Source organism: Anser cygnoides, chromosome 1 (assembly GCF_040182565.1).
Source record: "Anser cygnoides isolate HZ-2024a breed goose chromosome 1, Taihu_goose_T2T_genome, whole genome shotgun sequence".
Taxonomy (NCBI): domain Eukaryota; kingdom Metazoa; phylum Chordata; class Aves; order Anseriformes; family Anatidae; genus Anser; species Anser cygnoides.
In genome coordinates this window covers 58729454-58756257 of record NC_089873.1, presented here as the reverse complement: position 1 = coordinate 58756257, position 26804 = coordinate 58729454, and the positions used below count along the sequence as shown (strand labels likewise).

Here is a 26804-nt window from a genome sequence, read left to right as displayed (position 1 = left end):
ATTTTTAAGTCGGCTGCTGCTGTAACCTAGGCTGACCACCTGAATGCCACAGCCTCCCCCAGCAGCCTCCGCATGCAGTACATTCAGTCCCATTGAAAACTGTCTTCCACTCCTATTATCTACCAGGGCTATTTTTAGGGCTGTGGTAAGCTATGAACAAACTGCTCTTCTCCACCGCGGGGGCTGTGAATTGTAAGCTGGGTCCAGCCCCTGCGCATACCACCCGTGCTCCGGAGCAAATTCCGATGGGTTACTGCAATAGCCTTGTGGAGAGTCGGGAAAATGACATCAGGGAAGAGAGCTCAGTCCCTCGAGGAAGGGAAAACGGCTTGCTGTCACGGGGAGATATGTCAGAAATGCGGCTTCACGAACAGTATTACAAACAATTTTGTCCGGGTGTAGCGGGAGGGGAGGGCTAAGCAGCCATAAACCTCTGCTTTCCTCAAGCTGCCAACGGGGGCCAGCCCCACCCAGCAATGGGAAATGGGCAAGCCCGGCCAGTTTCACAGCTCCGTTTCCTTTCCTTGAGACTCCTAGGTGGGAAGTGCCGTGTGGCAAGTGCCAACGAGGGTGGGGAGGTAAAGAATAGGTGGATCGAGCTGAGGGGAAGAAAGAGGCAGAGCAGAGGATGTCTGGGGGTGGGGAGAGAAAAGGCACATTGTTCTTTCTCCAGCTCGATGGAGCTTAGCAAGAAAGAATAACGTCTGGCACCGTGTTATGTTTTTCCAGGGGAGTCTGGAAATGCCTATGGTACTTTTTCCAGGGGAGTCTGAAAATGCCTATGGCTCTTGGCCCAGACATCACCAACATAAGAGGAAGAGAAACAAAGCTATGAAACTGGGTGGTCCCTGAGGTGCTGCAATCAGATGATAAGGAGGGGGATGCTGATAATGCATTGAATGCACTGAAAGGGCACTTCCAGGGGCTGCACAAGGAAGAGAAAGGAAAGGCAGGGAGTGGGCTGAATAACTGCCTATCCAGCCTCTGGACCTTCCAGGTGGAAAGAAGGAGCCGTGGAAGGATATCTCTGCACGGATGCCAGGCATTCAACAGGTTCTGCAAAGGCATCCTCGTGCAGACTTCTTCTTGTAAGTCTCTTCTCCCACAAGTATTTCTTTGCTGTGTTTCCTGACATACAGAAAAAAAAAAAGCTATCCTGAGAATCCCATCCCAGGCCAAACGCAGCAGTGAACAGCATTGTGCAGGATGTGCTTCTGCACTGCCACAGAAAACACTAAACACTCTGTGCCCCGACTGAGAAGTTGGACGGGAGGCCACTGTGAGCTGAAGCGAAATCAGCACCTGGCATCGCACGTTTTGCTTCGCAGTCTCTGAGAAAGGGTACGGTTGACACAATGCCATTGTTCCGGAGATTGCTACTTTTCAGATCCTAAAAGCCAGATCATCTCCATGGCGATACTGCCTGGGAGCCAAGCATGCAACAAAATCCTAATTAACTATTTATCGACGGCCCGACTCCATTGTTTGATAGGTTGGCAAACCAAGCAATAGCTGGGCAAGGTGCTCAAAGAGGCAGACGGTGCCATCCACACCCAATGAGACTCCCATGACCCGAATCTCAATTGCTCTGTCCCACTGCACATCTGTTGGTGGCCTTACATGGATGGTAGCGAAGACAAAACGCTGTCGTTCAACAGCCAGCAGCTGCACACATAAGGGTGAGGATGCACATGCCACGAGGCACCTTTCAAGTTCACTTGCTTTTAAGAGGCAAAGATATTTTTTTACAACTGTCTCATTCTGTACAGTAAAAGCAAATAGTGAACATCGGCACCTCTCTGCTTCCTTCCCCTCTTCCCAAAGTATGACATAAAAAAGATAATATTTCTGAAAGCCAAAGGTGACTTACTGCTCCTAGATCGCTCACTACCTGTAGAAAAACTCTCACCTTTGCACCGAGGCACTAGAAGACCCAAGTCTATGTGATAAGTGTTAAATCACAATTTCATTTGCATAAGCTAAGACACAAAGTACCAGTGCTTCTTGTGAGAACCGGGGTAATTTTACCATTGCTTTAATTGTTCTTTCCCAGTTCTGCTGGACACAGTTACTGCTACTGTACATAAATGGAGATTCAGCAAGTGGAGAGGAATTAGCTAATCACAAATACTAGGCAAGGGGTTATATCTTCTTTCTAGGTCTCTTTATTCACACAGAAAAATGCCCATGGAACCAAGTTTTAACAAGCAGGAGAAGGCACCAGATTAGCACATTTCTGCTGTACATATACAAAATGGGTGCCAGGAGGAACATGTACAACACCCTTCCTCCACTTCTTTCCTCACCCCCGCATACGGTGCCTGTTAACAGGCCTTGTGTGCGCATTTCCTGAGCAACTACTGCCCTACGGCAAAATTTATAGCCCTTCATTGTTTTGTACCTGCTGCCCTCAGCTACGTATATGAAGGCTGGCATATTTACACCATGCATCCTCTGACAAATTTGCCCGGCAGACCTTTTTTCATTGAATGCTGAGAAGCCTGGCCTTGAGTCATCCTCACTACCTGGCACATCTTACGGCTCTGTATTAATCATTTCAGGACTGATATATCATTAGGAGTGAAAGAAACCATTCATCTGGGTCAGTATAGATCTGCTTTTCAAGAGCATTTAAAAACATAGGTTAACAATGTGGTTATTGATTTTTTCATTTTGAAGCAGTGAATCTTCAAACCACAGGAAAGGGAGGGCTGCAGAATTCAGAAATTGACAGCTTACTAATACAAGTCAGAAATCTATTGAAAAACCTTTCCCTTCCCCAAATGAAAGTTGTTCATACGGCATTAATGAAGTCCTGCCTGCCCTGGTAGCAGCAGGGGTTGCAAAGGATTCAACGGAAAACAGAGGCTGGACCAGACAAGGTTATTGGAGATGTTTGCAGCCAGCACTGCTAGAACTGGAGACCAAGACTGGCATGCTGGAAGAGTCCCTGTCTCATGCTGAGTTCATCTGCCTGGTGAGAAGAGCCACCATGCTTACTTTGTCTTGGCAAGATCCTTCTGAATATCCAAAGATGCAATATCTAATACTTTAATATAACCTACCCTGTGAAAGAACAGACTTACAATCTAATTCTGAAAGACTAAAGAAAAGTGGGGAAAAATACGGCCACAATAAAGTGTTATGGTTGTCATTCCAGACCAGTGGAAGACCATCTCTTTTCCAAAATCTAATAACTTACAAATATCCCATCCAGCTACCTTCAAACTTTCAAGGAAAGTTAATGTTTTGGCACATAAGGTATTATATCTGGAAAGAAACTTGGGTGGGGATTTTCCTGTTGCAGTGGAGGTTCCTAATTGTAATTAAAAGAAAAAAAAATGCTCTGCAACCTCAGCTATGGATCATTCCTTCTTAATAGATGTCAACCAGCACTGTATGCCACATTCACTGAGAAGACGAAAACTGCATTTATAGTTAACTTCTGGTGAAGTTGCCAAGCAGATGTTTATTTTTGGCTTCCACATTTACAAAAGCCAAATGCTACACTGAACTGGGATTACACAAAGTCTAACTGCTTTTCTTCCAGGTTACGATTTTGTTGGAACCAAAAAATAAAAATAAAAAATCTGACTGCACTTATAAGTAGGAAAAAAACCTGGTAGCATCCGTTTCTATCATGTCTGTTTATATCATAGTTTAAATAAGGTTAGAATTGTGCAATCGTTATTGATCAACTTCCAAATACCGTGCAGCTCCGTCCAGCACATGTGCAAAAGAGGAAAAGTCACTGGAAGTGAATCATGTGTCGGTCTTTTAACTTCTGCAAGTCAGTGTGCAGACTGGTTAGCACTAATTAAATTACTGGCAAGTCAGGTTAAAGAGGAGTGAAGGAATTCACAAGCCCCAAGTTTACTGTTCTCAGTGTTACATGGATATTACAGATTCCCCCTCCGAAAACTGGAAGATAGATCTCACATTCATTTGAGGCTTGATCTCACAGCTACCATAGCTGCTGATCTCATGCAAAATGCTAACCTGGGGCAATAGAGAGGGATTTTAATTCAAAGTTGTTTTTTCAGTTGTGAATAAGCAGTGAATCACACTGAAGTAATCCTCCATAGTAGGAGTGCACACTGTTCGAGGCACTGATTTGGGAATGAAATGCAAAACCAAGATCCTGGCTACTTCTGTAGAAAAAGCCCTTTATGACTTTCTTGAGAGGAGGGGTATAAAGCCCCAGAGCCTAGATCTAGTTCCAGTCTGAAAAGGACAGTCTCCTGTAATTCCTCCCAATAATTTAAGTTGGAAATGGAGATATTCACACCCTCTAAGCAACTGCTGCAGACTATTGCAACGTGCTGCTAAATAATTGCTAAATAATGGTAACCTGAGCAGTTACCAGAGTCTCCAAAGTGATTTTGCATATGTTTAGGTGAAAGGTGCTATATCAGTGCAAGGCTGTAATTCACATTAAACAAGGAAAGAGGTTGGACTTTGTTTAAACACTTTTTTACAACGTGTTGTTTTTTTTTTTTCCAAGAAGCCACCTGACAGTGCATTTTCATTCACTTGGTAAGTTCTGCTTGAGGAAGTCGTAGGTAAACAAATGTAATTCAACTTATTCTCTCCTTTTCCCTGAAGTGTCTGTGAGTTCAGGGAAGCCTCAGAACAGCTAAGAGCTTTGCACATCTTTAAAACATCCCTTCTGGCACAAATGCTATGTCACCTGGTATTGTGCGGATCCTTTAATTTTGCTCTCCTGGTTCTGCAGTCCTTCAAAGAAGGCTAAGAATTAATTGAAAGGAGAAAGAAAGTGTTATTTCACCAACAGGATATGAAAAACTTGAGAAGATTCTTTCTTCAAGAAATGTCCTTCAGGTACTACAACGGTAATCAAAACCCAATACCCAATACCACACTGCTTGACCACCTCAAGTTCCTAAATAACCTTTGGTGGAATTTTGAAGCATGCAGAGACTTTAACCTTGAGTTTAGAGCTTAGGCTTTGGATTAACATTAATGAGCAGGCATTCGTTCGCAAGGATGGTGGGCCACTGAGACTGTATCACAGAAGGTACATGGAGGTGTATAAACAGCATAGTCGGAAGGGTTAACGACACAGGACTATCAGATGAGAAGCACCTACATCTTGTATAATTAACTAAATCAGTCTAAGATGGACCAAAATATAAACAACATTTCCTGGTGGGAATCTAGTGAACCGTAGACCCACATCCTATCTGGAAAAATGCTCTTGGAAAACAAAAAGATTGGCAACCTTGTGTATCAAGCCTCACCCAGGTTATTTAGCTCCAGGGCTTGCAGATCACGTTGCAGTATTAAATTTGTTTTTGTAAAAGCACTGCTCCAGTATTGCACTGGCCAGGCTGGATGTTACCTATTTAATGGTCCCTTTTTGGAAGGGACCCTCCTAGAATTTATGACAGAAGGCGGTGGAATTGCTACAGAGGGAGGAAAGGACTTTGCTAACATTTCTTCCCCATCCGTCTCTGATTTCTAAGAAATATTTATACCCCTGAAGGTAGAGAAACCTCCTGTTGTTCCCTTTTATTTATCAGAAGTAATTTACCAGGGCCACCCTAATGGCTCAGTGGAGAGAATAATACAGGAACAGGAACACTCTTGCTCCCCGCAGCCAGCCGGGCCTGGAATAGACGTGATGGGGAGAAATGAATTACGCTTTCCTACCAAGAAGTGGCTGGCTGTCATGCAATTTTGCAGCCTTAAAAGCATAATTCTAGCTTGCTACAAGAGAAGTGCAAAACTACAGGCAGCTGTTAAAAGCAGTTGTGGTGAGAGTTAACCTTGGAGGGGAGAAACAGCAAACCGCTTTGCGTTTCTTTTTAAAGAAAGAGGTGGAAAGCTTTTGGCAGAGAACTCGCCCAGCCTGCATGATCTCCAGGACTGTTGCCCCCTTCTTCAACACGCACAAACACCTTTTTTGGCCTGCGCTTTGGCTGGGAACGGTCGAACGAGGGAGAGTTAGCACTCAGCTTTCTGGGGTCCCCGTGCCAAAAGCGAAGTTGTTAGGTAGTGCAACAGCAGCAGCGCAGGCTTCCCGCTTCACCCTGCCAGCGACCTTCGCACAGACTTGGATGTACCACCTTCCTCCGAGTGAGGAGCAATTCCCTCTCACGCTGCTCAGTCCAGAAATTCATCTCAGCAAATACCACAAATCATGTCGTACCGAGCAGAACTATTAAAGCGGTGCTGCGCAACGTGAATTGCTGTCCACAAGGGACTGGAGCGAAAGACTGCCTAACCCACTTTGTTTAACTTTTTACTTAAACAATCCTGAAAGGGGAAGCTGCATCGCTACTCTGGAAATTACAACTTTCATCTCATTTGAGCCGTGCATTCCTCAGCTAAACTGCAGAAATAATTTAAGAACAGACACCCAAATAAAACTCTTTTCAACATTTCCTACATTTCCTGGAAGTATAGTACCTTTGATGTCGCAAAATAAAAGCAGGCTTATTAATTTAGGTTCAAGTTAGGTTCAAGTTCTTCCAGGAGCCCCAACAAACCCTAATGTCAGGCTAATTGTGCGGATTTCACTGGTTTTGCGTTTTCACATTCCTCAAAGCAGCGGCACACTACACCACTGTAACATCGATCACTTCCAACTCAACCCTCCACAGCATCTGCACATACTGCATTCATCACTCACTCACGCCGCGTTGTCCGTGGCAGGAATCCCTGAAAACAGAGCGAGCCGAATTCCCCCTTCACGCTGCTTTCTCCAGCTTGCTTTAATGGGCATGCTGCAGCTCATGAGGTGCCAACATTTACTGCATTGTTTAAACATTGTTTAGAGTTTTGCTGGGCAGATAAGAAGAATAACTTGGGTGTACAGTAAAACAAAGATAGAGCTGTTTGTGCCAAACATTCGGTTTATGGCAATACTTCATAGGAATTATTCCCTACAACAACTGAACTGTCATATCCTACAACTACATCCCAGGCAACCTCCCAGCTGAGCTCACTAAGGCTGCTGTCTGATGTGCTCTACATACAAACACCCAGCGCTACCCAGATGTTCTCTATGTAAAACATTTGGTTTGAAACACGCAGCACTTCTTTCCAAAAAGCCATTACATTTGTTTAATGGACTCACACAGTTCAACTAAAATATCCTGGAGCAGACATTTGACTGCAACTCTACTCTACAAGCCCCATCTGCAAAAAGAAAAAAGAAAGAAAAAGTAAATGAGAATGCTTTACATGATTTATGCTGTCTTTATGATCAGCCAGTTCATAAAATACAAGCTCTGCTCTACAGACAATAACACAAATTGCTTTCAAGTGCATTGTTTAGTCCTTGCCTGTGTTAAACAACTATTTCAATTGAAACAAAGGGCCAAATTCTACTCTTCGGTTTACAACAGTGTTAATGTAATCGAGAGCAGCATTTCACCCACGACATCACAGGGGATGCGAGTTTTTGTTTTACGCTCCAAGTGAGTGAGTAATGATATCCAATAACGATAACCAGTTACATTCATGGCTGCAGAGTTTTTTCATCTGAGAAAGGCTGGAAGGAGGCTGAAGTACAGAATGAAATTCCTTTCTCTGACGAATTCCTCACAAGTGATAGGCAATCCACAACGAAGCACTTCATCGGTCCCATTAGACCGCGTTTTCATAATGAGATGCCAGACAGGATGAACTGGGAGAATACACTTGCTTCACCTGGCAGAAAACTCTCAAATTGTACACAGAAAAAAAAACAACTGTTGTTGAAAAAGAGGGCTGGTTCCTGGCCCAGACTTAAGCATGATGTGCAGCCTAGCCGGAGGCCCGTGCTCCTCCCAGGTCTAAAGGACTTGCCGCGGTACCCAGCAGCGACCAAGCACAGCGGCTGGCAGGCTCTGGAAGAAGTGTCACCATCCCCTCTGCTGTGTGACCGCATCCATGACAGAGGACCTTGGTTGATGAGCCGCTTTCCCGAGGCAGAGGAGGGGCCAGGCCCGGCCCAGTGCTGAAGCTGTGGCCCACCTCGGTCCTCTCCGTGCCTCTGCCACAGACCTGCTGGGTGACCTGAGAGAAACCACCAAACACCTTTAGTGCTCAAAGCATCAAGCTATGGCAACGCACCCCTACAGGAGACCGACCCGCAGAGGCCTGCTTCTTTATTTCACCCCGTTTCAGCACCTGAGGCCAGTAAACACTGCAAGGGAAGGAAGCCTGTGCTTGGCACTACTGCACCCACCATGGGCACTGCCTGTGGCGTGGGGCTGGCCCACGTGGCCCAGCTGAGCTGGTGCAGCACCAAAATGCAGATATCACCTCATGTCCTCTTTGGGAAAAATGACAGACTGAGTCTACGTACTGACAGAGTAACGGTGAGGCTACGGCAGTCTGTGAGGTGCTCCGACAGCAGGGTGATGAACGACATGCAAAAGCCCAGCAACAAACAGAGATGAGGGAAAGGCTGACTACACAAAAAGAAAAGGCAGCGTAGCGTAAAGGACACTGCATGATTCATGTAGAGGCCTGGTTAAAAATGAGAGGGCAATGTGGAAGCCTCTCAGTTTTATCCCTGTAACGTCAGCTAGGCCCAAGCCTAACTGATTGGTATCAGAACCAAGTGAATGGTAAAAATTCCTAAGAAGTGCAACTAAGCTCCCCCCAAAATCTAGTTGACAGTTACTATCACAAGTCAAGTGTCAAGTGCAGATAGCAGCCCAGATGATGCCCAGATAGCAGCTTGTTAATGAATGCTAAATACTCTGCTCAGCAGCTTTGCCTTCTGGCAGGTTTTTTTGCAGGCATTTTGCCTTGTGCTGTCGCACAGCTCTCCCATGCTCCAGGCTGTGTGGTACTGCAGCACTCAGCACCAGAGAGACTGCACCCTCCCATGCTCACCCACCAAAGACTTATTTTGCCTATGCTGAAGTATTTTGGTAGGAGCTATGGTCCTGCTGAGGACACTGCCATACCAGGAGTCCCTCAAGCTCCCCAGCTGCCTGGTGGCGGGGTGCCCCTTGTGCCCTGCCCCAGCCAAACGCCCCGCCAGCAGTGACCGGGTTTGATCCACGCAGAACACAATGGCAAAAATAATCAAATAAATGACAACTCCAAACTCCTGCCTCCGGAATTGTTTTTTTTAACAAATGCTTTGCCATCTTTTCCTGCTAAATGCGTGTGCAAAAGACTTAATCTTGTTGTATCAATGACAACAAAGCACTGTTGCCTATGTCAAATATTCTTTTTTTTTTTTTTTTTTAAAGGAACATTTGTTCAGTACTATAAGGTTCACGGTTGGATTCTTATCCAATCTTCATTGCTAACTCTTATGGTCAGTAACACGAAAAATATTCACGCTCACTTTTAAAATTAGATTTGTCTCTAAAATAAAGGGAGATATCGTCCATCATCAGGGGTTTTGTGGAGATTAGAGATTGTAACAGAGATGAAATGCCTTTGTTTGCATGGGAAACATGGTATGCAGGCTTTGTGATTTCCATCTACATCACGACCCCTATCTTTCTGATCCATCCATGAACGGCCAAATTTTAGTCTCCAAGCTTGCAATGGTATCTTTTCAAAGAAACAACAGATTTTTATTTTTATTTAAGTCTAATATCCCCCAACTACTGTCTTTATTCCAAGGCAGTGCTGCTTAAACCCAAACACGCTGACTCAGCTCTCTGACACAGCGAGACATTAGCATAATTGCAAGCCCCTCGAGCAGCCAGACCTCAGAACAAAGACATTTGGCTCCTCCAGTGATTCTGCTTAAGTCTTCCCATATGCCAGCAGCAGGGCCAGGGCAGCTGAAGGGCTCTGGGTTTAGCAGAGAGACGGCCAGCCCAGCACAGCATAGCCTCCCCATCACCACCCAGTAAAGCAGGTGGCCTAACGCCAGTGTGCCTTCATCCCTCTTCATCTGCCCCGTCCGCTCGGGCACAACATAGACTGTGTGGGGCCAGTGAGGGTGGCCGGGATGAAGAGGAGGATGAGGAGAGGGTTGCGTCACCAGTGTAGCTGAGGTGAGATGGAAACGCAGCAAGGGAGGTGGGAAGGCTGAGGAGATAGCCCAAGACTGATGGTGGTCACACGTTAACTGGAGCAACCTGCGCTGTCTTCTTACTGACTTTTTTGGCCTAGCCGCTAGGAGCCGCTGGAGTGGATTCTGCAGCATTCAAATGACTTATGCACCACAAGACTTGCATTTATTTTGAGATTTTGCATGCATCTAGAGATGGCCAAGACTATTTTGAACATACCAGCCATGCCAAGCCCTTCCTCTTCCCAAAGCTGCTATGTTGCTGGTTGTTGTTGTTGTTGTTGTTTTAAATTAAAGGAAACACCCATTAAAATATTTTATTATTTTCCTCTGTCTGCAAGAACAGAGCCTGAAAAAAGTCACACTTGAGCAAGATCCAGGACTTGCATCCAGCCATGGGCCAGTGACAGTTTTAAGGGCTAATGCCTTGTAAAGTACCAAAGCTAGTAGCAAATCCCACCTGCCTTCAGAGAGTTAAGGCACTGCAAGTATTAATACTGTGTATTGGCTTAACAGGATGAATTGAGGGTTGGTTCACGGTGTTCAGTTCAAAACAGAAAATATATGAGAGCATTAAAACAGCGTAAGAGCAACGGATGGCTACGATCTCGCCCCCTCCCCACATCCCCCAGTGCAACATGCAGCAAAGGTTACAGGAGGGCCCCCACATCTATTGAACATCTGGCATTTTTGGTGTGGGTCCAGGATGTTTGATCAGGATGGCCAGACACCGTCGACTCATGGAATATCTCACCCAGCCCCCTAGTGTTCAAAGGTCTAGGATCCTCTAATTTATACAATGTACCATGTTGCCTGTGAAGACATGGTGATAAATACATTCTGTTTAAAAGCAGATACTTCTCAAATCATAACTTGCAGATGCTCAAAGTCTTTCATGTGGGTAAGACAAATGAGAGCCATAGAGACTGATTTTGTAGCCAGGGAGTGCAGGAAGCAACAGCAGGAGAACACTATTGAAAGCCTGGATACACTTATGGCTTTAATGAATTGGTCATCAAATATAACAGCACACATATGCAGTTTTTACCTTGCTTTGTAGTTCACTCCCCGCCCCCCTGGCTATTCCCCATATATCTAGCAAAGTGGAAATTATTTCGAGTTTAGTTTATTAAGTGGACACACATGGTACCCACATCTGTTGGAAGATATTTGAAGAAAACGCTGACAAATATAATTTGCATATTTATGAAGAGACCTTTTCATGCGAGACATTTCCTCTGACATACCAGCTATGCCAAGTACAGTGACCCATCAAGGGCTAACAAACAGGAGCATTTTCTATAAAATGGCAGGTGCATGCCTGGGCGATTTAGGGACAAACCCTGACTTGGGCAGGATGCAAGCAAGAGACGAGACCAGTGCTCTCTGTAGGCTGGAGATGCCCACACTAACACGCACACCAGTGGTAGCATGCAAACCATCAAAACTGTACGTCAGAGCTGGGCAATGGCAGCAGCCTCCAGCGCTGCCCACACTGGCAGCTGCTGAGGTGCTGGCAGCTGCCACCACTGCTCCTTGCTGCCACCGCTTGCATCCCACCCTGAGCCCAAGGCACGGCTCCTTCAGGAGCATCAGCTGGCACTGGAGCAGAAAACGTATGGTTTTGGTCTCACTTTACATAGGTAGAGTGTAGAAGACAGTGTCCTTCTGTGAGGAGCATGTTTGTTCAGATGGAGGAGATGCTCTGGTGTCAGCATCCTGCTTCGTGCAGACAGAGAGGGGAACCTGAGCGCGGTACGGGAGGCTGAGACCTAAATCAGGGCGATGTCCACATCAAAGCCAGGGGCAGCAGCCAGTTTGTGAATCCTTGGCATGTGGGCACTGGAAATGCGTCCCATATGGTCTGCAGTTGGATCATCATGGCTTGACACATGTTGACCTGCCCGCATTGAAGACTGATGTATCAGAGGCTGGACTAGGTGATCTACTAGGTGATCTCAGAGGTCTCTTCCAACGTGAATGATTCTGTGATCTTTTTTTAACCCACTTAGGGCATTCCTCCTTGGCACTGCTTGGCCACCACGTGCCCCCTCCAGATTCTTCAGTTCAGCAAAGGCTCTCCAGTTATTTATTTACCAGACAAAACACAGACTAACTACGATTACAGTTCTGCAAAGAATAAACAATTGCTCGCAAGAACTGCACATTCCACACGTTTTATTCAACATGTATGACCCCAAACTACAGTATATACAATAATTGTCTCCACATGGCAAATCCACATTGTGGTTCTTAAAAAATAATAATAATTTTTAAAACACATGCCACCAAAAAACACAGTATATTTTATCCATATCTAATGAAAGACTTTCTACAAGCAATTTCCATTCTGTTGCATTCTCTAGCATATGGTGCTTTGAAACCATATGCAATAATGCTCAGGCATTTTACAGTGTTTTGAGCTGAAGGCTGTGCTATAAACATCGGCTCAAATTCTGTTGTGAATTTCACATTTAGTAGGTTCACAATAGGTATGTATCAGGCCAAAATGTGCCCCTGCATTTAGCCTAACTTCTCTGTATGAAGCAGCATCCTTTCACAATGGGATGTGCTGAGGCAGAGGAAATTGACCTGCCTGAAATTGTCCAATCCAATCAAAAAAAAAAAAAAAAAAAAAAAAAAAGAAAAGCAGCAGCATTTTCTCATGACTCTGTAATTCATTCACCTGTAAGACAGTACAAAATCTTCAAAGGAATTTTACTTGATGCCCATTCAAAGCTCAGAAAGAACACATTGTTCTTTAATTTGGTAAAAGATTTGACAAGCTAACTTATTCAGATGACCCCTTGCTGGCTAGCCAGACTTTTCAGACTTTTATACCACTGACCTGCGCTCCTCTGTACGAATCCACCTCTCCAACAAGGACCGGAGGTGCCTCTCATCTTGTGGTCTGCATGCTGTAATCAGTTGTTTCTGTTTGCAGCCCTCAATGTTCAAGTTATCTTTGACATTTCAGTTACTCAAGTGTTTTTGTGAAGACTGAAGTCATTTTATATAATCAGGTGGCAGCTCTTATTGCAATAAGCTTACAGTATTCATGGTGAATCACATTAGATTAAATTTAGTGGGTTTTTTTTCTTCCCCTTTTAATCATTCTCACAGATAATAACTAGGGGTGGTACAAATAAATTAACAACAAAGCCATGTGCAAGCCCAAATACTGTTTCAAGCTGGCATTCATTCCAGATCTAGAATTTCTATGTCTTTTTTTGTTTTTGTTTGTTTGTTTTTAAATTGTAAAAATTTTTATGAAGGACAGCCCAGGTTTCACTAACATGCCTTCAGCACCATGAAAACATGTCCAGATTTGGTCACATTACGAGTCCCTAAAAAGCACACATTTTTTTCCTTTCTTCAAGATGTGCAAACAGTTAGGTTTTGGCACTAGGTTTGTGCAAGGACCCCTCTCCCACTGGGCAGCACCTGGCCCCACATGGCTGCAGAGGTGCACGGATCCCGCCGGCAGCTCCCAGCTCTGGCACCGCAAGCACGGCCGCGCTTTCGGCGCGGGTCACAGCACTGGCACGCAGAACAAAGCAAGAGGCAGGAGCACGAGGAGAATGCAAAGGGGTCAGGAGTGGAGACTGACGCCGAAAGTCATACCAGGACAAAAGCCCGGTGTAGGGAGAGCCCAGAAGGAGAGAGTGACGGAGCTCTGCAGGAGGAGGCTGTCATCTGTAGGACCCTGATGTTACGTACACTACATGGCTGGAAAAAAATCAGGTGTTAGGTTGTGCTCTCAAAATGAGCTGACACTTATGATGGTTTTGGCTTTAATCTGTAAGTTTTTCTTTCTCACGTATAAAACAGGGTAATGATACAAGCCATTGTTACTATTATTCAAGTGTATTATCATAGCTGTAGAAGACACATTCATGAATCAGGATCCTGCTGTGCAAAGTACTGTACGAGCACTTCACATCACAGCAGTGCTGTGTAGATACTTCCACCGGTGTCTGCAATAAAGGAAGATATCCTAATAAGAACAACAAAGAATCTTTAAAAAAAATAAGCAGCCTCAGATTTGGACATCATTCTGCAAAGGATCTGTACTGAAGGATCAAGATAAAAATCAGTATGGAGTAGTGGCCCAGGTGCCAAATGAAGCAGTTCTCAGGAAAAAATGGAAGTTTAACATGTCATTAAAGATGGTAAGATAATTCACATACCTAAGAGGGAAGAGAAGAACACCAACATTTTCTATTTGTGGAGAGTTTGACTTTGCAACATAAACATGATTTTAACATGGGAGTTTTATTGACTAGAAGAGTCCAGCTCTTGATAGGTACTTGAAGGCAGTGGACAGCCCCCATCCTCCTTATAGCATCAGCAAAACAGGGAAGGGAACGGACAAGTGCCCCGCCTGGCCTTCACCATCCCTGGTGACTCACAAGCACAATTTAACCTTATCTAGAACCCTTAAGAAACACACCGCCAACAAGCAAGCGGCTGAGCAGCACACAAAGCGTTAATTCCTGACATGACAGAGCTGTCATTGCTGGTGCTCATGTTTTACTTTTGTAGTAACACACAGAACCAAAGGCAGCAAAGCACAGGTCCTGCTTTCACGTAATCTGCTCCTGTTGCATAGTTTCCAAACCCCGTGCAACTCTCCGACATTGCCGCGCAGCAGAGCTGTTTCAAAGCAAAGATGTTCACTGGAGTTGCAACTGAAAATATTTCTGTTGATCTAAAGTTTGTTTTTCTTACTGGATTTTAATTCGGAAACCAACATAATTTGGCAACATCCTTCCACCTGCACTTCTACGCTGCAGAGAGAAACAGCATGCACCACGAACCGTAACACGCCCGCACAAATATGCGCCGCACGCCTGCTTTTCATGTCGGGCTGCAGCTTGTCATCAATTCCCAAAATAATTAACTTTCTGGAGGAGCGGCTGGAGAAGAATAGTGCTTCCTCCACCTGCTGGTGAGGAGGAAGAAAAGATGTCCTGGCTCAGAAGGGAGAGAGGAGGCCCCTGCAGCTGCTCCCCATTGCCTCCCAAGTGCAGCCTAAGGAAAGGGAGGGAGAAAAGCTCACGGATCTTGCAATGGGGAAAATCACACTGCAAGAACTTGCTCCAGCTGAACCTTTTGGCCACCGAGGAGCCCAGCAGTGTCGTCCTTCGCACACCACACACGGGATCAGCCAGAGGTGGTCGATGCACAGCTTATCTAATGCTGACATAAGTGTAGCTGGGGATTTCTTGGCTAGCAAAGCCTGAATATAAACCATGAACAAAAGCTCAGTTCTTTGCTTTAACATGTGCAAGATGACAAGTGGAGAAAACACCCACAGAAATGTCAACGTGAGTGTCACTTCACAGGCCTGCAATATCATCTCTTCATCCCTACACTCACTAACAGGTGCCTTAATTTAAAATATCATAAGTTACACGGTGCATACTGAGCCAGTACTAATGAAGGAAATCTTGCTGGCGAAATTAGGCACCTCGTACGTCATGTGGTGGGCATTATTTTAACGGCTTCGTGCAGCACACAGCACTGTCTGCAGTCACTGTGGTAACTAGTACACAAATTCACCTAAGTTGTTTCCAATAACAAACGACATATATATCGTGCAAGCTACCCTGGAGCTTTATGGCAGGAAACTTTATGATCACGTTTCACTGAGCTAAGAGGAAAGACAAAGAAACTACACCAATTTGAATAAACCTGCAAGCCTGTTAATAAGTAACAAATACTACTTCCATTCTAGCCAACTGCAATCCCGCAACGGCACAAGACGAGAGCATACATGTACCTCGGACTGAACTGTCTTCGCACCTTGGCTTTACTTCATTAACTCACATTTGCCAATTTCTCTTTCACTCATGAGCTGTTTATTGTTGCCATATGGATGACAACAAACCCAGTGTTCGCGTTTCACATTAAAAGCCCAGCTAATCATGCAAATATCTTTACGAAACACCATACAGCCAAAGAGATGCTAACAGATGAGAAAAGTGGCAAGACCAAGCAGGAGAGGGATGGAGAGGTCTGATGACTGGGAACACAGCGCCACTTCCCCGGTCCAGCTTTGCAATCTGCTACCATACAGCTCCCAGTTGCTGCTTAGAAAAAAGACGGTTAGCTAAACCAGTAGCAGAACAGGAAGCCAACAGGCTGGACTGCAGCGACCTTGGGACTGCAGCTACCTGGCCGCGGGTTGTCAGACAACTTGCAGTGGAAGCGGTGTCAGCCACAGCGCTCTCTCCTGCATCCCCCTGCTGGACACACCGCCACAGCCAGGCCAACCTGCTCGCTCGTGCTGCCAATGCTGGCCACTAACAACATCACAGGAGAGGAATAGGAAGAGAAGGGGAGAAAAAAATGAAGGGAAGCTCTGCGCCTCTCTGAGCAGTCGTCCTGCCAGCGCTTGTCTCATCCACGGAGAGCCACCAGTGCTCAGTGCAACAGCCAGACAGGAAAACCGTCAGAAAGCAAGAAGCGTTTTCTGCTCGCTTAGGTCTGGCCAGATTCCCAACAACTAGCTTTTATTCTGTAAACAGACAAAATGTGGATATTTTACATACACTCGCAGATGTTAAAGTTCAAACAGACACGTTGCGCCACAACTTGCCTGTAGACTAGTTAATAATTATGAAGTGCCACACGCCAGGGGTTATATTACTGTAGTATAAAACTAACACCCCTGCGAGGATTTGTTTAGCTTCTACATACCAGCTGATAGAGCGAGTGTAGCATTTTTATGGCATTTGAGATCACAATGGTATTTTGATTTTCACTCTCTCCATTTCGAGATGGCATTAGCCATATAAATTCAGTTCAGACCATATCACTGAAGTACCTTTAGCTATAGAGCTGAAGAGCTTGACCATAGCAAAGGACAAAAAGACCACAGGTGTGCTGTTAACTTAGACACGCATCTATGCTACATCCTCTCTTCAGTGAGGACCCTTCACAAAACCAAATCTCATTTACAATACAGTCAATTTTTTTTAATTGATCGAGTCTTTTCAAATGTTTTTTTGATGTATTCTCTTATTTACTGCATCACGTAATGAAACTCATAAATTATCTGCTTACGAAATAATAGTAAGTAAATAATATAGCCCTGGAGCTTTTGTTAGCCTGACGCTGTAAAACAGCCAAGGCAGCAAACTTTAAAAATCATATACTTGGAGTGAGCATGTGCGGAGATGTCCATCTCTGGTTTCTCTTTAGCCAGCCTCCAAATGAGCTAATAAACTGAAAGCATACATGATATGACTCCACAGCTTGGCTGAAACCTCATTTTCACTGTCGACACAAAGATATTCAGTTGCAAAGTAAATGTCTCTTATTAAAGCCGCTGCATCTGCAATTCCCTTTGCTGTTTTACAGTTGCTTCTGCCTCTGGGTGCGTGTTGAGCTCCCAGACAAGCGAAACAGAGAGACAAATGAAACAAAACCTGTAATGTCACTAGGGAAATGCCTTGGTTTTAGATGAAGTCTAGTGAAAACTCAATTAGTCTCCTTCATATGAAAAGCTGTGCTAGGACCTCTTTGGAAAAGCATCTATTTCTCTGGGCAGCCCTTAACGCAACGCCTGCCTCTCGTTCGCTTGTCCTCCGAGAGCGGTTACATATTTCAGCGGAGGGAAAATGACAATAACTCTGGCTAACGTGTGCGTTTCTTCAATCGCATTTTTGTGCTCTGCCGGAGCGCTGTACCAGCGAGGAAATGCTGCAGCTGAGTTATTGCAGGACAACCTCCGGGCTGCTTGAAGTCTCGAGCCAGCCGGCACAACCGAGCAGTGAAACGGGTCGTAAAAACCAATGGGGCTGGGGTTGCAGTCCCTGCGATTTTTTTTTTTTAGGTGTCAGCAAAGTTTGGGTCACTAAAGTATGACTGAATCACGGCGGCTTTGACCGACGGACCGACATTTGCCATTCTGACAGGACTTTGTGAGCCGCTTCGGCTAGCCGGGAGCATGACAGGTTTCGCTACCGCGCTAATTTCCACTTGGGAAAGAATCACCGTGCACGGGAGGGACGCGTGTAAAAGCAAAACAAGAGCAGTAAGCCACCCTGGTTTTTTTTCCAATAACAACACATCAATTTTAAATGCCTTGATGCCTTACCACGGCACCACGCCGGCACCCAAAATGCGGCAGCTTCTGCCCCGGACCCGCACCGCAGGCGAAGCCCGTCCCCACGGGGGGCTCCCAGACCCACCGTCCCCGGGGACCCCCCGAAAACCCCCGTCCCCCCGCCTTACCACTCTGCCAGAAAACCGCTCGATGGCCCGCTTGACTTTGCCGTAGGTGCCTTTGCCCAAGGTCTCCTGCAGCTCGTAGCGATGCTTCAGGTTGTGCTTGTGGTGATGCCGCTTCACCCCCTGCTGCTTCCTCGGCCCCGCCGCGACCCCCGGCGACGGAGCCTCCCCGAGCGGCTCCTCCATGGCCGCTGCAGCCGCAGCCGCAGCCGCAGCCTCGCCACCGCCGGGCCCGGAGCCGCAGGAGGAGCAGCGGGGCTGCGCGGGGCTGCTGCTGCCGGGGACGGCCGCCTCGGCACCCTCCATGCCCGGCGGCGGCGGGCGCGGCTCTGAGCGCCCCGCCGGCCCCGCAGCCTCTGCCTCAGCCCCGCGCCGGCACCATGGGGCGCGGCGGGGCGGGGCGGGGGGCGGTGGCGCCCCGAGCTCCCCTCCCCTTTCCCCGCCGGCCCCGGGGGCGGCCCCTCCGCCCCGGCACGGCTTCGGCCCGGCCCGGCTCGGCCCCGCCGCCCCCCGAGCCCCGCGGTGCGGCCTCGGCCCGCAGGGCGAAGCCCCAGGGCGGGCGGCCGCGGCCCCGCCGTGAGGCGCGGGCACCTGCGGCAGAGAGGCCCAGGGGAAGCCGGACCAAATTTAGGTCTGGAAAGTGTGGTTCGATGGTTCTCTTCTTTCTTTTTTTTTCCAGCACTTTAATTTTCCCCGGTAGCCCAACGGGCGAGGGCTTCCTGTAGGGTTTCCATGTAATGGAACTCGCAGAGAAAACACGGGCACACCCAGCCCCTGCCTGGCCTTGGCAGGGACCGGCACCGTCAGCCCGCTCCCGGAGCCGTTCTCGTGTAAAAAACCTGCCTGGGCCCAACTCCTGCTCCGGTTTACATCCAGGCAGCACAGTGCCAAGGGCTAGAGCTGGCGGGGCCCTCACCTCCGATTTCAGGAGCCCTTAAACGCAAATAAAAGTGTCATTTTTACACTTCTCGTCAATTTCGAGTAAGCCGGTTGTTTCTTTTGCAAAGACTTCTTGAAAACTTAAACCAGCGCAGGCATATAAATCGGTGCCAAGGTTAGGATGAGTCAGATGTTTCCTTCAGAACAGCAGCCCTCCTCAAGCCCGCGGCCCTGAAGGTGGATGGCCTCTGTTGGAGGAGTGGGGAATTTGTGTGGAGTGCGATCACTTTGGCGTTTTCCAGTGTGTCCCCTTTGCTGGGCAGACGCTAAGGCCTTGACATGAGGGTCCTGGCCCTGTCTCCTCCCCACTGGCTGCCCTTCAGGTGCGGGGTGCAGCTGAGACTGAGCCATAAATATAACACGGAGACCCTATGAAATCCCAGGCTAGGCCTCGTGGTTGCAGTGATGTCGAGGCATGGCATTTAGGATGTTAGTAAGCCGATCCCTCATCTCGCTGGGGGAGCGTTGATGCAGAAGTTGCCCTGTATGCTGAACTGATTTGTCTAGCTGGCTCATGGGAAGGCTGGGGTTTGTCAGAGGAAACTAACCCAGGAGCGTCAAGGTGATGGGATGATACCAGACACTGGGTTTGGTGAGGACTCTTGTTGGGCTCCTCTAGCTCACCAGCCTGGTGGGTAAGGCTGGCCTTCCTCGAGGTTTCTTCCTGAGGTGATGACCAGGAACTTACTTTTCTGAGGCCGCATGCAGCCTTAGCCCTTCTGACTTGATAAACTTGAAAACACAAGTTTCTTGGTAATTACCATCTCTGCACCTACATTTTAGGATCAGCAGAAGAGCCTGACTGGCTCAAGGCAAGTCTGTCTGCTGCAATATCCTGTTCCTGACAGGAGTCAGCACCACGCTGCACATTTTGAGGAAGGAAGGAAGAATCCCGTAGTGGCCAGAGGGAAGTAATGCCTCCCACACTAGGTTCTTGATTGTTAAGAGCTAGATATTGGCTTAAGCCCTGGAGCTTGAAATGTAACATCTCACAGACTGCATCACAAACTGGCTAGTCCAAAGCAGAAAGGGTAAGGGAAGCCTCATTCTCTGTTACTATACAAAAAGAGAGAGCTGTGTCCTCCTGTAGTCCCTCCCTTTGCTTTAGTTGTGGAAAGGATGACAAGTCTGTGGCCTTGTCTTTGTTAGAAATAAAACTACATCAGTAGCTTTCATATTTTTCATTTTATTTTAGAGCTCTGAAGTGCTACTGCATTCCTGCCAGCTGGCACAGGATAGAGCAGTGCCTGAGAGAGAGAGAGGTCTGCTCCTGCACCGGCTGCCTTCTGCTCCCCCAGTTTGAAACCCACTTATGTAGCACTTCTTGATCCGGGGGAATGCCCCAAAAAACCTCTGCACGAAGGAACAGAGGGCAGCACTGCTGCAAGGAGGGATTGGCAGGGGAATGGGCTGGGGATGGAGCAGCACCAAGAGGCAGGAGGGAGCTAGGAGGGCTGGCGACAGAATGGTGCCCTTCTCTGGGAGAAGTGAAGAATTGTCCTGGCACATGTTCACCTCAACCCAACTTCACTTGAACAGGTTAAATCTGACTGTCGATCTCGCTGAGTGCCAAGGCTGCAGCAGTTTGTCCAGATGACTGTAGCAAGCGACTGGTGGTTTTGCACGCCCAGTGCAAGCCCTGCTCCCAGCCCAGCTTGGAGCAGCCCACATCCTGCACCAGGATCTGAGCCAGCCGACTGCGCCCTGGCTGCATGACCAGCTCAGGAACGGCTCCGTCCACCCAGAGGCAGCAGGGGACTGTCTCCAGCTAGGTTTGTCTCTTGCTGCCTGGAAACTCCCTTGGGGTGAACGTGGTAGAGCCTGTGCCCAGGTCCCTTACAGCTCTCAAACAGCTGAAAAGCAATCCCAGTGATGAAAATAGGTTTCATTATGTTATGCTCACGAGCGTTGTTAATATTCCCAAGAGTATTCTCTTTTAACTGCTTGGAAGCGTACACCACCAGTTCCGTAAGGAAATATGTCATGAATCATTGCTATATATTGCGATTGGACAGATACAAGGCATAATAAAATACCAGAAGCTCCAAAATGAAAAATACCATTTTTATAATGGAATAAGCACAGGTACAGCATAAGAAATAATACTGTGCCTTTCAAATTTCCACGCTCTTAAATGTGAAGCCAGATGGCATTAAGCAAATTAAATGTATGAATAAAAACTGGGCATAAGAAACTTTCTGTGCTCATATGCAATAGCAATGGGATTGGAAAATAATGATAAATAGAGAAAGTGTATCACTAATATGTGGAAATATTTCCTCTTCATTTTTAGCATATTGTCAGCTTTTCAATCAGTATTATACTTGTCACTATGGGAATAAAAATCACTAGAGCAAATATTTAACCAGTGTCCTTCACAACATGTGTAAGAATGCCAAGAAGTAAAAATCAGAGAAGAAAAGCAAGGCAATGTCAGAGTGGATGTAGAAAACCTTAAATAACGGCTTTTTTAGGTAATTTGCATCATTCTAGTTGTTCATGTCAGTGTAAAAAATGCAGTGTTTCATTGTTTCTGAAATAAACATTTGGTGAGAATTTCAGCTCTCCGAGTTTGCAGACACCACTAGGGAATTCTTCATTTCTGACATTGTTATTTTATGTAAATGCTTTTCCTTATTCACAAGAAGGAATTGTCCTCCCATTGAAACCAGTAGGCTTCTGCTAACCAGCTTCAAAGGAAATAGGATTAGGCTTTAATTTGCAAAACAGTATTGGAGGATATGTTGTACCAAATCTAAACTATGCAGATAACTGTAATAATAACAATAAAACCATTGATTTCAGTAGGCTTATCTCCCTTAAGGCAGTGTGAGTTGGAGAAAAATCTTAAAAGATTGCAACATGTCAGCAATATAAATTTATCATAAAACTCAGTACATTTTTAGGATTATTTTTTGCCACGAAGTTTCAAAACCACAATTTATTTCGTATCTGACATAGAGACACTCAGGATAAAAGGCACCGGCTTAATAACTTTCAATTAAATCTTGAAGTCTCCTCAAAATGTTTAACGCCTAGAATGAAACGTCAGATTCACAGAGCTGATGTTAATTCCTTTCATGTATTTAGCTGAAAAGAAAAAAAAAATAATCACGGGATTTCAAAGATGCTTGCTACAAATACTTATTTTATGAACTGAGGCCAGGTACTTGCTGTGCAACGACGGCCGTTGCAGCGCAGCTTGGTGAGATGGTGTCATTTAAACATAAACTGACTTTTTGCTCGTAAGCACCCCTCAGTGTTTGTGTGAAGCTATTTTTATAATCATCCTTACAAAGGTAGGCTTCCAAGGGGCTGCTGGAGAACTGAAATACTTTCTTTAACTGTTCTCTGCAACCTCTATAGAACGCAAGACACAGGAAAGGGGAGAAAAGAGCATTGAAGGGATTCCTGGATACGATGGACCTGTATATGTAAAAGTAATATGCTGCTTGCGTAGGTTTCAGCCTGTCTGTTGAGCTCTAGTCTGCGCACAGAGAAACACATCACCAACATCTTAAAGTCAATTGAGTCGCTTTGACTGATGCTCAAGCAAAGCATAGCTTGCTGGACCAAGTTAAAGTGCTCAGCGCTGCTCAGTCTGCAAATCCAAGGATGACAGAACTGCAAATATTTGGAAGATGCTGGCAGGCAAATCCAGAGGGCACTCTCTCAACTGAACTTTCTCCTCTGTGTAAGTACACGCTGATAGAGAGCTTTTTGGTCGGATGAAGTGAAAGCATGTTAATGTGCTCCACTCAATGATAGGGATTATCCTTTAGAAAGAGAGGCGGCTGGCATCCATCTGTTTCCTGCAGCAGGTATCTGCATATTATCTGCCCTGACAGATCACATCCAATCCTCGAGATTGCACGCTTTATGAAATTACAGGAGTCATGCAAGTTCAGGATTAAGACTGTAACACTCATTTTCTCTGTAGAAATCCCTGTAAAACTTTACCTTGATGAGCAGTGGCCTTTTGAGACGTGGCTCATTCAGACAGTTGTGTGTCCACGAAGCATCTTCTAAAATTCCATTTCCAAGCCTCAGCCTTTGCTTCAGTGGCTTTAACTGAGAATTTAGGCAATGGCCACGTTACCATTTTTTTCCTGACCTTCTGGTTATTACTTCTACTGGTTGGTATGCGTTGTTGGAACATTCACAGCACAGAGGATACCAACCACCAGCTGAATTTACATCTCCAGATCTGAAATTAATTTACATATGCATGTGTGTGCCTGCATGCTGATGACACACACAGAATTTTATCCATTTAACATTTGCTTTTCTATACTCAACAGTTTTGCACGACACCTGAAGCTCCCACAGATATTGCTGCACTGGGGCACCCAACTTCGCTGACAAGTGAGGAGAAGCTACTCAAACTGTGATGGAGAAAAAAGTAAAATGCAGGGGCTGAGGCCCAAGGTCTCTCCTATTGCAGAATACGGGATGTCCAGAAGGATTAAGTACATGTTTTTCCTTCATGTGTTGCTTTTGTTTTTCTGTTCAGCTTAGATACTCTTTCAGTAAAGCTCTGTGATGGCACAAGTGTTTAGTATGCTATTTATATATTATTTTTATTAAATAAATGAGCCATACAATTCAAACTACCGGCTTCCCTTCCACCCACTGAACATTAATCCCTTCAGGATTAAAGTCCACCCACATCAGCAGGCTGTAATAAGAAAACCCAACATTGCAGCTTTCAGCACCACTAGCAGGGAGTTGTGGTGGGCTAGGGTTGCTGGATCGCACATCTCACTGATGCAAACAGCAAAAAAGAAGTGAAAAAAAGTAATTAAGTCACTCAACAGCACACTGCCCTCATCACTTCCCTTCTTTGCCCTTGGTTGCCTTCCTTCCGCTGGGTTTTTGTCGATATTTTGAGAGATAAGCTGGCTGCGTTACATCAACCATCAGCACATCGGGCCACGTGTACACAGCTGGGTCTCAGCCGGGATCACTTTGCCCACAGCCGGACATCGCACGTGGGACCACCGCTCTCAGCATCGCTTCTCACACACGGATTCTCCAAAGTCTCACCACAACCAGTTGTCCCCCTGACACCATTTCTCAATGCCTCTGTCACCAGCTTCCCTGACGCAGCGGTGCAGGCGGTGAAGCAAGCGAACCATCTCAACCTTGGTTTTCAGCACTGCAACCCCAAGCCCTTAAACCTCAGCGGGGGCCTGTGGGTTGTGGCGGAAAAGGGTGGAGATGTGCGGCCGCGGGTTGGGTTGGGGCAGAGAGGCAGCTGAAGTGGAGAAGGGGGAAGCAGCAAGCGAAACACAGCCGAGGCGCTCCCCGACTTGGGGGCATCCTGCTGCTGGCCCCCAGCCCACCTCAGGGAGCTGCACACCACAGGAGCCTTCACCCAGAGATGTTTGTATGGGAACGTAATGGGGAAGCGTGAACTTTTGCCATCATGACCCCTTCATCCTGGATGACTCACGGATGAGATGGGGCAGATACATCCCTCCAGGGCTCTGGGATTTCCTGCCGAGTCTGATCGCATCGAGATACAACAGCCACTGGGCAGACCCTACAAGGAACGGTGCTTTAGCTTCAGTTGTGGCTTCTGTGTGGCAGTCGTTGCGCAGATGCCTGCAATGAGGAAAACCAAATGCATGTTTTGCACGAGGTGTTCGTGTTGGTGTTGAGGTCTGTGGGTCTGTGTCTGGGTTGTGCAGCTCTTTTCATGCAGCTATTAGATGCATAACCAGTTTTCTTGGAAATACAAGGTTAAGGCTATTCTAATAACATAGTGAGTAAAAAAAAGACATAAGTATCTTCTTTTTCTTTTTTTTTTCTTAAATATATATATTTCTTAGAGCGAAGAAGCTTAAGCACAGGATATTTTGCTAAAACTGGTGCTGTACATGGCATCAATCAGGTTTTGGATGATCATACCTTTGGATGCATTCATCTAAACAAGCTTTTCCCAAAGATTGTCACTGACCAGCAGTATTTGGGATAATGACAGCAAATCCTGCCTAAAATTGACCTTGCCACCACCTCCACACTAGGCATGCTGTCTGGCTCTGAGAGACCACCCCCTGCCCCCGCAGCTCTCAAAATTCCCCCTGAAACACTGGAATTGGTCATCGGGTGTGCATCACGGCTCCGCTTCGTAACTGTGATTGTCTGCATTTTTTCTTCGCTGATCATTATCTTGTCAAAGTCAAAACAATGCAAAATTAGAAAACACACTCAGCGCAGGGGCTGCCGGCTTCCTTCAGTTTTATTTTGTTTACTTTTCATTTGTCTGCAGCCACTTCCTGGCTTTGGAAAATAGTGTTGTCTATGACTTGTAAATAAAATTAGGTCAAATAATAAAAACTGTTAATGACAGTGTAATCATTTTACAACACGCAATTACGAAGATGTAAATGGAGTATTACAACTTTAGGATGTGTACCAGTGATACAGCATGAGTTCTGCAGGAAAGGACATACTCAGAAACCTGGAGCAGTCAAGTACAGAGCACAGTTAAATGGAAAATGAATCTGTTCATGTACAGAAGCCCAAGGATCTAATATAATCTTCCATTAGATCTTTTTAAACTCGCATCCTTTATGCCTATTTTCTAGCAGAGAGAGCTCTTTAAATCAATAGCAAATTGGCTAAGTGACAAACTTGATCAAAGACTCATTATGCATGAAAATTTCATTTTGCTGCCTAGGGAATTGCGAGGGGAGAGCTTTCATGGCTCCCTGCATATCCTTTGTGCTTCTAAGGCAGTAAAAAGGGAATAGCAAATGTCAAAATCCCTGTGGAGGGCACGAAGGAGCAGAGGATGCCACCCCAGAAGGACAGTAGCAGCCCCTCTGGCTCCGGCACTATCCTCACTGCTGAGCCCCCCACAGGGTGAGCGACAGGGCTGGGGTGGGGGTTAGGGTTGGGGAAGGGATGTGCTTGTTATGCTAACGGGACAGCTCGTTTTATATTGTGCTGGTGCTGGCTGGTCCACACAGCAGCCATCTCTAAGCTTCTCCAGCCCGCATTGAGGCCACTGACAGCCACAGTTAAACAACCCCAAAAAGGCAACGCAGGTCTTAAGAGAAGATGCAGCAAAAATCCTGCAGGGAGAAGCAGGGCAATGCATAGATACCACCAGCTTCTCCATGTCAACGCAAAGCACACAACACTTTGGCTAATGCTGTGTGTAGGGAAGAGCTACCTTCCATATCAAGTCCATAGAGGCTTGGAGAGGTTCCTCACTGTACTCCATGAGCCGTGGTGAATCAGAAAATCTGGCCCAGTGCCTAAAAACACTTTTAAATTTGTGTCTCCTTATCGCTCCTACAGAACTGGAATACTCTTTCCTGCCTCCCAAGAATTATACAAAAATAAATCTTCTCAGATCTGCAGAACGCTTTGCTGACACTAATTGTGTTATAAGAAAGAAACAGATTTATTTTCAGTGGAACAGGACACTCATTTCTAAAGAACCTTTTTGAAGGTCTGTTACCAAGATGAAAAAAGCATCCAATTTTAATAAGAGGAGCAATGTGACCTCTGCATATTTCCCATTGCTTTAGCAAGACCAAATCCTTCTCACTTTACTTCAGCTTATACTGATCTCCACAAGGGCTCCATGCACGGGAGGCTTTGCCGGCACTGG

The 26804-nt window shown here is 46.2% G+C and overlaps 1 protein-coding gene across 1 annotated transcript in view; it reads right to left on the bottom strand.

Annotated features, from left to right (window-relative positions):
* NUAK1 (NUAK family kinase 1) overlaps positions 1–18607 on the bottom strand; it is a 49460-nt gene extending 30853 nt beyond the window's left edge. The window contains exon 1 of the mRNA XM_048049942.2: positions 18242–18607. Within this exon, the coding sequence (XP_047905899.2) occupies positions 18242–18544 (303 nt within the window). The 5' untranslated portion in view covers positions 18545–18607. The remainder of the gene's footprint in view (positions 1–18241) is intronic.
* Between the last annotated feature and the right edge of the window lie 8197 nt (positions 18608–26804).